Here is a 12,636-nt window from a genome sequence, read left to right as displayed (position 1 = left end):
AAGAACGCCTCATCTTCCGCCTCTGAACACTTCAACCCCAGAGCATCAATGTGGATTTCACCAGTTTCCTCATTTCCCATTTCCCCACCTCACCCCAGTTCCAAACTTCCAGCTCAGCACTGTTCCCATGACTTGTCCTACCTGCCTATCTTCCTTTCCACCTATCCACTCCACCCTCCTCTCTGACCTATCACCTTCATCCCCACCCCCATTCACCTATTGTACTCTATGCTCCTTTCTCCCCACTCCCACCCCCTCTCATTTATCTCTCCACCCTGGAGGCTTCCTGCCTCTATTCCTGATGAAGGGCTTTTGCCCGAAACGTCGATTTTCCTGCTCCTCAGATGCTGCCTGACCTGCTGTGCTTTTCCAGCACCACTCTAATCTAGACTTGGTTTCCAGCAACTGCAGTCGTCACTTTTGCCTATGTACAGGTGGGCGTCTACGGATGGTTGCATAACAAGTGTGTGTGTGTATAGAGATGGATGGTAAACTGCAGATGTGTAAACAGGCGAATCCATAATGGTCTTTATGTAAAGAGTGGGTGCATAATGGGCCTGTTTGTAATGAACAAGTCTACACAGGTGGTCAGTGTGTAACAGCAGATACGAAATGAATGTGTTAGTGACAGGCAAGTAGGTAACATGCAACTGATCTGACCTCTGCCCATTCTGTACCTCCACCAATGTTGAATGTCACCCAATGTACATTCAATGTGTTCAACTGAAACAGTACAGGACATAAACATGAACAGGTAGATAGAATAGTGAAGAAGGCGTTTGGAATGCTTTCCTTTATTGGTCAGAGTATTGAGTACAGGAGTTGGGAGGTCATGTTGCGGCTGTACAGGACATTGGTTAGGCCACTGTTGGAATATTGTGTGCAATTCTGGTCTCCTTCCTATCGGAAAGATGTTGTGAAACTTAAAAGGGTTCAGAAAAGATCTACAAGGATGTTGCCAGGGTTGGAGGATTTGAGCTATAGGGAGAGGCTGAACAGGCTGGGACTGTTTTCCCTGGAGCGTCGGAGGCTGAGGGGTGACCTTATAGAGGTTTACAAAATTATGAGGTGCATGGATAGAGTAAATAGGCAAAGTCTCTTCCCTGGGGTCAGGGAATCCAGAACTAGAGGGCATAGGTTTAGGGTGACAGGGGAAAGATATAAAAGAGACCTAAGGGACAACCTTTTTCCGCAGAGGACGGTATGTGTATGGAATGAGCTGCCAGAAGCAGTGGTGGTGGCTGGTACAATTGCAACATTTAAGAGGCATTTGGATGGGTATATGAATAGGAAGGGTTTGGAGGGATATGGGCCGGATGCTGGCAGGTGGGACTAGATTGGGTTGGGATATCTGGTCGGCATGGACGGGTTGGACTGAAGGGTCTGTTTCCATGCTGTACATCTCTATGACTATGACTCCATAACAGTAAACTTATTACTCGCAGTGTCTAGACCACACAGCAAAGGAATTAAAAATAGACAAATAAAATGGTGAGATCAATAACCTGGAAAATACAGCACAATCTTACTGAAGCTTTGGTAAGATCGTATAAAGTTGTCTTTAAATCTTATTTGAAATAGTGCTCAGCTCTGGTCATCACATGATTAAAGAAAGATATACAAGCATTCGAGATGATAGGGAAGGAAGGTAGTGAGGTTGATCCCTAGTGAAAAGAGAATAAGTACTGAGGTAAAGATTGAAGAAACTCATGCCCAAAAAAGAACTGTTGAGGAGAGAAATTAATTGACATGTGTGAAATATTAAATAGTTAAGATCAATAAGATACAACATGGATAGTATTTCACAGTGAGCCAGGAGGTAATGACCAAAGAACATAAATTCAAATCAATGAAACAGATATTAGGAGAACTTTTAGTCTAAGTGATAAATCTTTGGTGAGGTTTGCCAGATAAGCTGGCTATAAATGCATGAGGGTTATGCAAAGGACAGCTCGATGCTGAGGTGGGAGCTATTGAATACAAGGGGGGTGAGCTTCAATAAGCCGATGGCCTTTTCTCATGCTTGACTTTTCCAATGTTCACAGCAAAACAAAATTAATAGTCATCTGAATGGTGCAGTCAGTTATAAGATGCAAGGCAACATTCCTGCAGTAAATTAGCTGGGTATTCATCAAGGATAGGATACACTCAACTTTTATAACTATGACAGGGAGTAACCCATGACTTTTTGCAGAGATAATTTCCTGAGTACATGCTAATTTGGCAGAATCCTGGGTGTTGGCAGCAGCCCTCAGACTATTTGCAATGTTCTGAGATGTGCTGGCTACTTGTGAGGCTGCCTCACACCGACACATACCACCAACGCAAACCTCACAAACCTCACACTGGAATTGCACAGCACAATATTCCATGATACTCTGTTCTATATTTATCTTTTTTTTGTTTTAATTTGGCTTTGGGAGTGTGCTGACTGACCAATGCATTGATTTTCCTTAAAAAGCATAATATTCATTTTACTCATATGTTTTAATAAAATAATGCATTTTCCGGTCTCAACTTGTTTAAAAAGTGCCTATATAAAACTTTGAAGGCTCTGACGTTATCGGCATTTCTATCAAATAATACTTAATAGGACTGAATCAACAGCAAAACCAATGGATTTGTTGGAGACTGCAATATGTATGCTGCCCATTAGATGTTTTGTTACAGTTTGTGATACTGAAACCTTCAATTTAAAATCAATAAAAGTCAGATTCAACATGTGCAAAAGACTACGAAAAGAAACAATGATGCTATATAGGGAATTAAGTGAAGTCAAATAAACCTCTCAGAAAGTGAATTAAAACAAGGCATTTTATATGTCAGTAATAAGAGTAGTAATTTAGTAAAAATACTGAGATACATGATCTAATAATGCAAGTGGGAAGATAGGCAGAACATTTGGCATAAAGACTTGGAGTAATTCCAGGATTTTGCAAGGCCAGATATCAAACAAAACCGAGAGTTGTGAAGACTTGTGTCCTTCTGTTGCCCCTCTTTCTGCACTCGCTCCAGATAGAAGCAGCAGAGAGTGTTTGTAATCTAATGGCATGGTAAAAATGATGTAACCAGTTACAAGAGTGAAGTGAGGTCAATGCATTATCTCTACAACACTGAAATGATAGAAGAAAGACCTGCATTTAAGTAGTGACTTTCACATCCATAGGTCATATTAAAGTGCTCTCCAGCCAACTAAATATTTTTGAAGTGCAGACATTCTTGTCATTTAGGAAATACATCAGCTTTGCATATAACAAACCCTCACAAACAGCAACAGATAATTTGTTTCAGTGATGTTAACTAAGGGATAAATATTGTTTAAGATGCCAGGGAGACTTCATCTGCTCTTCTTATAAGTAGTCCCATGGCATCTTTATTTGCACCTGCATTGGCAGATCTGGCTTTGGTTTACCTTCTCATCCAAAAGCTGTACATTACATCCAACAGTGCAGCACTCCCCCACTGTGCTGCACCAGGGGCATCAGCTTTAATTTTTTCTGATTGGTCCAAAGACTGCTACTGTGCAGCCACAACTGACACTGCAATCATAATTTTACATACTGTTGTATTTCAGTGGTCTATCTGCGTAGTTGTGGGACTTAAGTATGCCAGTGACTTAATTTTATTTCTTTTTAACTTTTTGTTCTTCTGTTGTTGAATATTGTCCATTAAAAAGATTTTTGACTGACATCGTGGCAATTGTTTTAAATGGTAGCTGTATTGATTTTAGTAAGTATCTGAAGTTATTTGACAGTGTGCAGAAGAGATATATGGGAAGGCTTTCTGGGATGAGGAACTGAGTTACGTAGATAAATTGAAGTTGCTGTGGCTGTACTTCTGAAGAAGAAGAAATTGAGAGAATTGATAGAGACATTCAAAATCATGGGGACTTCAAACAGAGTAGATAGGGAAAACTCCCTGTAGCTATTTTTAGTTGACTGTTCAGGCATATCATCACACACCTCTGGAGAAGGTAGGACTTGAACCTGAATCTCCCAGTCTAGGGGTAGGGACATTACCACTGTACCACAATAGAGCTCAAGGAAGCACTCTTTGCATGAGTGAAATGATTGAGAATTAGATGATCTCAATTTTGTGTGATTGATGAAAAAAAGCACAACAATGTGAAGAAATGCTTTTTTACTGCAGCGAGTTGCTAGAAACTGGAATGGAGTGACTGAGAATATGGTGGAGGCAGATTTCATAGTGTGAAAACAGGCCACTCAGCCCAACAATTCACACCAATCATCCAAAGAGCATCCCACCCAGACTCATCCCCCTTCCCTGTAACCCTACATTTCCCACAGCTAACACACCTAACCTATGCATCCCTGAACACTATGAGCAATTTAACGTGACCAAACAACCCAACTTGTGCATCAGGAAACTGGGCACCCAGCAGAAACCCATGCAGACAGAGGGAGAATGTGCAAATTCTGCTAGGCCTAAGATTGGAACCGAACCCAGGTCCCTGGTGCTGTGAGGCACTGAGCAAACCTATTCAATTAAGGCTTCCAAGAAAAATGTAGGTAATTATCAGTAGATGAATGTTTGCATGGCTAAAGGGTAAAGGCAAGTGAGTGGCACTAGGTGAAAGGCCCTTATAGAGAGTTGGTGCAGATATGACAGACTGAATTGCTTCCCTTTGTGCTATAACAATCCCATAAGTTTTGAGACAACGTTGCTAGACCACCTGAGCTACTTAGCAATGTCAATTTACATTTATATAGTGCCTTTATCATCCCCAGGTGCCTCAAAAGGCATTAACATAATCACTCAAAAAGTGGGAGTGATTTCAATGGAAAAGACATTAGAACAGACGACCAAAAAGATGGTCAAAGGAAGTTTTCAAAACAATTCTTTCATGGGTTGTGGGCATCACAGGCAAAGTCAACATTCCTTGCTAATCCCTAACTGCCCTTGAACTGAGTGACTTGACCAGCCATTTCAGAAAGCAGTTAAGAGTTAAACACATTGCTGTGGGCCTGGAGTCTTATTGTAGACCAAGCTAGGCAAGGACAACAGATTCCCTTCCCTGAAGAACACCTGTGAACTAGATGGATTTTTAAAATAATTAATAGCGGTTTTCAATCAATTGAAATTCCATCACCTGCCACGGCAGCATTTGAATGCATCTCTTCTGCATTATTAATTCATTGACATTACCACCACACTATATTTCCTGAAAGTCTTTGAAGGTATAAGAAAGGCAGGGAGCTTTAGAAAAGAGATTCCAGAGCATAGTGTATTGACAGAAATGGAGAGATGGAAGTTGGTGAGCCCCGAGTTGGACAAGCACAGGTACTCAGATGATCGTAGGGTTTGAAGTGATATCAGAGATACAGAAGAATAAGACTGTGGAGAGATCTGAAGAAGAATGAGAAATGAAAAATTGACAGTGAGAGTCAATGTAGGCAGTAAGAACATAGGTAATGGGTATAAAGGAGCATGGGTAATGGGTATAAAGGAGCATGGGTAATGGGTGTAAAGGAGCACGGGTAATGGGTATAAAGGAGCAGAAATGTGCGGCATTCCAACAGTGCATTCCAATTCACAAAAACTCCTCTCCGATCCATTTTCTTAATCTGTGGCCTCTGACTACAGCAGTGGAAAACTGCTTCTCCTTAAATACTCATGAAAATCCTCCGTAATTTACGTAATGTAATACAAGAGGGTGAATTTCCATGGGGAAATTTCCTATTTGACCAGCAGAACAGCTTCAGAATTCCATGCCATTTTCTCCCATGTTTCTTCCAAAGAGGTTAGGAATGACAATTTCATCAGAATTCACCCCTAAGATCGTGAGGATTGTTACAAGACACAAGGTAGTAAGGTTTGGATTGTCTGAAAAACTTTGAGTGAATTTCAAATAATTTACAAATATGATATCAATCATGATATTTGATTTATAGATATTATTGCAATGGTTTATGAGTTTCCCAGGTATGATAGTGTGACAATTTTGTTGCAGGAATAGAGGCTTGGGTGAATAACTGCTTGAAGGGGACTGTCATAGTTATTGGAGAAACTGACTGAAAGAATTGATTCTACCACACTATCACATTTTAAATAACAAGGTCTGTGCAATTTCTGGTTCATTATTGTGTCTCTGCTGATTGGCCATGTTGGGTATTGTAAATTCTTCCCATCAGTTGTTCTGATAAAGCTATTAGCACTGAGGAATAAATAAAAATGCCCTGTTCATAAATATAAGATGATCACTAAAAAATTCAATAGAGAATTCAGGAGAAACTTCTTTACCTAAATAGTGGTGAAAATGTGGAACTCACCAGCACAAGGAAGTGGTTGAGGTGAACAGTATTGATGCATTGAAAAGTAAACTGGATAAATACATACAAGAGAAAGGAATGAAAGGATATGTTAATAGGTTGACATAAAGTAGTGTGTAAGGAAGCTCACCAAGCCTGGACTTCTGGGCTGAATGGCCTGTCTCTGTGCTGTAAATATTGCATGATCAGTAGCCATAAATATTAAATGCTGAAAGCGCGATGACTTTACTCAGCCAATCATTGAGCTTTGAGGACTAGATTCCAAGTCTGAACTCGTTGAAGTTAACAGGAGTGTAACAATATTACAAGTGACCTTAGCATCCTTGAGTCAAGGAGGACAAAATCAATTATTGAATATCAGTTCAAATCCCACCATGAGATTTTGCATTTACTTTAGAATGTATTTAGAATATAGAAAGGGGCAGATGCCATAAAAGTAACCTTGAAACTGTTGGATTGTTATTAAAAAAAAATTGAATAGCGTTGCCAATGTCCTTTAGGAGCACAATGTTCTGCCCTTATCCAGTCCAAGTCTATGTGTGACTCCATTACCAAATCCACAACTCGTAATTGTCTTCTGGAGAAGCTTAAAATGCCACGCAGTTGTATCAAATCATTTGCTATCAGTGATCACCAGCTGCACGGGATAGTTAGGGGTACACAATAAGTCTCAGCCTTGCATGAGAATGTTCAACAAATTGGTTATCATTTTAACAGTTTTTTCTATTCAGAATGGGATCACAGTTCCATATTTGAATATCATGATGTGAATAAAAGGTACATCATGGTATGATATGACCAAAGACTTTATTATTGGAGGTCAGTATAGTTTGTCAATATTACACAGAATTACAGAGAGCTAGCATCAACTTGTCAGACAGTAATGTAATCAACTGCTTCTGAAAGCACTGAAACTCACAAGAAATGATTGCAAGGGCATTACTTGCCCTCTCATGTTACTGTGAAATGCCTTATGATAATTTTTTCATATTACGGGTGCTAAATAAATAAACACTGATACTGTGTATAAATATCAGCACAGCTCCAAGACTGAGTTACAGCCTTGACATTGCTGCCTAACCTCTTAAAATCATTTTCATTCTCAAGTGATCCAACTGTTACATGCTTGTTGAGATGAAGAAACATCGAAAGCAATGTAATAAAGCTGAAACATAAAGTTATGTGTTTCAGGACACATTTTTGCTAAGTTAGCAGGATATAAATTATAAAAATCTAACACAATCAAACAAGTGTCTTGAATCTCAAGAAGGTAGTCCATATCAAACAAACAACTCTTGTCTGAAAAAATAACTCAGATATCACAAATCACATTCAAGGAGGTAGATTTTCCTCGAACAAATAAAAATTAATTCTATTTCTATATATGATTTGATAGAATCAAAAGTAACTACTTAAAGATACCACATTAAATTTGAGCCGACTGCCAGCTGTTATGATCAGTTAACATACACTGAATTCCATTCACATTACAGCTCAGTGAAATATTTAACTCTTGTACAGGAGTGTGGGTGATTAAAGGTAGCAGAATCAATTCCACAGCATATCCCTGAAACACTACAAGGCAAGCTACTCAAACAGAACAGAGAAAGGATTCTGATTTGATTTTCATGCTCACTATGTCTAAGCTACCTGTACAGATTTCTGGATTAACTCATGCCTTTTCACCCTTTCCAAACCAGTTTTAATGTCTGTCAGTTCGTTTCTTTAAAAATACAGACGAGTTCATTCTGAGAAAACCTATCTTACTTCTGTGCTGTTTACAAATGAGGTATAAGCGCAACAGATTCCCTAGTATGGAGTCTTAACATTGCTAGATCTGGCTTAGGATAAATGAATTAAATTAAAAACATGTTTATAAGTATCTGCTTATTACGAAAGAAGGGTGACAACGTTCTTCAAAAGGAAATCACAAACTTTAAGCTGTAGGCAATGTCATTCAGCTAAGGATCTTTAATTTTTTACAAAACTTGTAATTCTAACATTGATATCGACTGATAGAAAATCAAGGAGTGTATTTAATGTCCTTGAAATAAAGAAGAAATAACAAATCATTGGAATATTTTTGAAATTCAGTAATGCTTTATTACCTTGATCGAGCAGTTCTGCCAGACTCCATCTCTGATAATGTTAGCAAGCTTTATGGATAGTAGATTGCAGGACAAAGATGAGAGGAAGCTGCACTTGGTCAGAAGTCTTTTTCTTTACACTGAAAGTAACTGAACCTGGAATCACTGTCTTTTAGACAGTAATCCCCATACAGGAGCTATCTGTGATCCACAGCATAAGGTAAATTTAAACAATCCCATTGAATGAAGAGATTATGAGGATGTCATGCACTGAGCAAGATTTGAAGCAGAGATATTAAATACTGGATTTTCCAAGGTTAAATAGCTCAACAAAAACAAAATAGAAAATTAAAACAAGTCAAATTGTTGATAACTTTCCAGTGGTTTTACATGTAAATGATTCTAATGTTTGGGCGACAACAGGAAGCCCTTTTAACTTGTTCTTTCAACTATAATTGAACTTGCAAAAATGCTACCTGTTCATATTTCATGAACGTCAACCTTTATCGTTTGGCCATGTAAAGATTTATCCTAATCGAATGAATTGAAGTGCATCGATGTTGGATAACATGAACTGATTTTTTTATTAAGTGAGAGATCGTTTTGTGTTTCCTCCTCGTGTAAAACACTGATTCCAACTTCCATAGGCTCCTGTTTGAGGTTTGATGTTATATAAGAGAGTGCACATTACCATTTATATTTCCTTTAAGACAACTTCGAAAGCTATCCAATACAAAGTTGAGAGATGGAACATGTGTTTAAGCCGGCAATGTAATTTTCCCGTATTAACCTGTGTCTGGTTTTAAAAATAATGTTGTTCAGATCCTTACTCTCAAGCAAGGACGGGTGTTTTTAGGTAATTATATTGAGGGGTGGAAAAGAACTAATTTTAGAACAAATCAGCATGCAAAGGTTAATTGTTACTGATGTGTAAGTTGTGCTTATTGCTCGCTCCCTGTCACTTTGCATCTGCCTTAGACTCATAGCTATTTATTCGAAACTTCGAACTCGACGTTATATATACTTTGATTCATTGTTGTGGTCTGACTGTGGAAATTGCTGACTTGGAGCATTTGTGGTTTATCGGGTGCTTTGCTTTATGTTTTGGTCTTTTGTCACGTTGCGGTGCCTCTTGGTCCCAGAGACTGAGGAACTAAACGGGGGCGAGCTACCACTCCAATCGGCTAACTCGAAAACCATATTGAAGACGAACAGAATGGGTTCAGATGTGTTCCCAATCTGGGTATGGTTATCTGTGTGTATGTGTTTGTGTGTTTGAGAGAGAGAGGGTGTGTGTGTGTGTGAGGGAGAGTGTATGTGTGTGAGAGGGAGTGTGTTTGTAGTGTGTGTGTGTGAATGAGAGAGAAAGAGTGTGTCTGCGTGTCCGGGCAACTGAAGTACATGTTTGCTACAATCTTAAACATCTGCAAATGTGCCATAAAGAAACCAACATTCACACAGCCTGTGAGGTTACTGAGTCGTTTGTAGACACACAAAACAAATTGGACTTTATAATGCAATGCACAAATCTATTTTCTACAAATGTATCCACCTTCGCCAAAGGTTTCTGTGCCAAAACACCCTCTTCAGATACATTTGGAACGCAACTGCCCGTTCCATTCGACCGGTTTTTTGAAAATTCTGATATGTCACCTCAATAACAAAGATTTGTCACCAGGTGAAGAAAATGAGGGGAATTCTAAATGAGTAAATGCAACATTCACTACTTTGCTGAGAATTTAGGCTGTTGCGGGTTACTGACGGCCTTTGGCCCAGAAATGGGCCCTTTAGCTGTTGAGGGGCCGCTCTCCTTGAGACAGACAGAAGCCAGTTTCAGTTGGATGGGTTGTGACAGCTACGCTGAACATCCTCAGTCCCCCCCCCACCCCCACCTGATGATTCTCCGACTGATAGATTCTTACCACCCGGCTCGGGGAAAGGCGACGGCAAAGGAAGCGACCCGGCTCACACATTCTGAGACCCACACACACCTTTCAAATAACTTCGGTGTGTGTGTGTGTGTGGGGGGGGGGGGGGGGGGGGAGTGTCCTCGACACTGCTCACCCATCACCTTTCAATATTTCCACACCCAGAGCCTCTCTACAAATTAAACCAAGAAACATTTTCCTCAGTTTCTGTAACTGAGAAAACACATTGCAATTATCCACACCGAATTTATAATCTTCCAAGGAAACACTCTGTATGTTTACTTTTCGTATGGGGTTCCCCCCCCCCCACCCCCTTTATTGCAAAAACAACAAACCTGGTCTCCTTAGTCTCCTCTTCTTCATTCCGAAGATCCTGACTTTCGAGAAGATATCTACCAGATTCCCATTACAGATTCCTTTGTTTTTGTGAGGACTGTTAATGCGTTTGGTGACCATGGGTCTGTCCAGGTGGTGCTCCCGAGCCTGGCGTTTCTGCCGAATCAGGGAGCTCGCAATAGCCGCTGCCATGGCTAACGGTTCGCGTCAGGAAAAGAGACAAGAAACAGCCCCGGAAAACGACGGCGATCCAGCACACACCTCCCGGCCTCTCAAAGCATGAAGCCCTTCATGAAGATTTTGGGTGGCTGCTTGCAGTTCACTGCCTCAGATTTGCCGTGTGTTTGGGAGCGATGAGCCAGTGGACTCTCTCAGTGAAAAGCACAGACCACTGTTAACTCCTAGCACCAATCTGGGGACACTCTCCTCCCTCAGCAAGTCTTCCATCCTTCCCTCAAATCCCAAGACAAGGAGCAAGTCAGTCGCTCAGACCAGGAATTCGCCTTTAACCTCACGGGACTATCCTCTTGCAGTGTGGCTTCGCCGCATTCTTTTTTTTTATTATTGTCTTGTCAAATTCTCGGAACTTCTTTAACTCCTCCAAGGGGAAGCAGGTGAGATCTCCTTGCCCTGGTGGTTTGACTGAGCGCAGTGTGAAGTGGTTGCTGCGCGTCTCCAAAGAGCAGCAGCAGCAGCAGCAGCCGCCAGCAGTTCCTCAGTTGTCTGCCCTCTCTGTCTACACTGAGTGAGTGGCCAGGATGAGCAACCGGGCGTCACAACAAAAGAAATCCGAGCTCAGACCTTCAGTGACGTCTGCTCCGTCAGGCAGCTGCGCGCAGACACACACACACACACACATACACACAGATAGATAGACAGCGAGAAAGTTTACCACGCTGCACCAACCTCCCAGCCGCTCATCCCCGGCTTTCCTGCACTCCCCTCTTCGTCTCGGTCCAACAGGGGGGGCTGCGGGGAGACAGACATCTACTGAAATGGGAAAACTCGGCCCCACTTGAGACGGGCGGCACTGTGGCTCAGTGGTTAGCACCGCCGCCCCTTAACCCAAGGGAGCCAGGTTCAATCCTTGGGTAGACTTTGCACGTTCTCCTTGCGTCTGAGTGGATTTCCTCCTCCCTAGCGTCCCCAAGGGACGTGCAGACATATGGACATATAGTTGGGAGTCGATAGGTGCTCCCACACAGTAGGGCCCCCGTAATTCTAATGGGGGACAACACTGCAAATGGGAGGGTCCCGGTGAATTGGGAGAACACCTTCGGGGGAAATGGGAGGATTCCCGTAGGATGGGGAAACACCACTAGTGAAATGGCGGGGGAATCCCTGGGCAGTAGATGAAAAAAATTTCCACCAGTGAAAGCGGGGCTCTCGCAGAGAAATGGGAAAACTGTCCAGTAACGCTCCTCCGGTGAAATGGAGCACTTCCTACAAATACCTTATTTTTGAACAAGGTTCCCGTCTTTGACCGGCAGAGACAGATAGGGCTCAGCACCCTCCTGCACACACATGCCTACACCCAACAAGAGCTCTGCACATTCATTCCTCCTGTAACGGGTAAAACATCCCTAGCGCAGACATGATGGTAAAACAACCGCGCGAAACTGTGTGTGTGAGTGTGTGTGTGAGTGTGTGTGTGTGTGTGAGTGTGTGTGTGAGTGTGTGTGTGTGTGTGAGTGTGTGTGAGTGAGTGTGTGTGTGTGTGAGTGAGTGTGTGTGTGTGTGTGAGTGTGTGAGAGTCCGGGCTCACTCTCCTCTCTCTAACACCTCTCTCTCTCTCTGTCTCTCTGTCTCTCCCCCTGTCCCAGGTCTGGCCGCAGTGAGGGACAGCGATGACAGTGTGTGTGTGTGTGTGAGTGTGTGTGTGAGTGTGTGTGTGTGTGAGTGTGTGTGTGTGTGTGAGTGTGTGAGTGTGTATGTGAGTGTGTGTGTGAGAGTCCGGGCTCACTCCCCTCTCTCTAACACCTCTCTCTCTCTCTC

General features: G+C 41.8%; 1 protein-coding gene across 3 annotated transcripts in view; it reads right to left on the bottom strand.

The window, feature by feature from the left end:
• Nucleotides 1–12,636, bottom strand: part of fgf14 (fibroblast growth factor 14) — a 507,463-nt gene that overhangs the window by 170,147 nt on the left and 324,680 nt on the right. The window contains exon 1 of one of the 3 annotated variants that reach the window (XM_043691270.1): nucleotides 10,641–11,535. The exons of the other annotated variants lie outside the window; for them this stretch is intronic. Within the exon in view, the coding sequence (XP_043547205.1) occupies nucleotides 10,641–10,833 (193 nt within the window). The 5' untranslated portion in view covers nucleotides 10,834–11,535. Of the gene's footprint in view, nucleotides 1–10,640; nucleotides 11,536–12,636 lie in introns of those variants that run through there. 3 annotated transcript variants of the gene reach the window in all.

This window comes from Chiloscyllium plagiosum, chromosome 6 (assembly GCF_004010195.1).
Source record: "Chiloscyllium plagiosum isolate BGI_BamShark_2017 chromosome 6, ASM401019v2, whole genome shotgun sequence".
In the NCBI taxonomy this organism is placed as follows: Eukaryota; Metazoa; Chordata; class Chondrichthyes; order Orectolobiformes; family Hemiscylliidae; genus Chiloscyllium; species Chiloscyllium plagiosum.
This window is presented reverse-complemented; position numbering and strand designations above follow the sequence as displayed.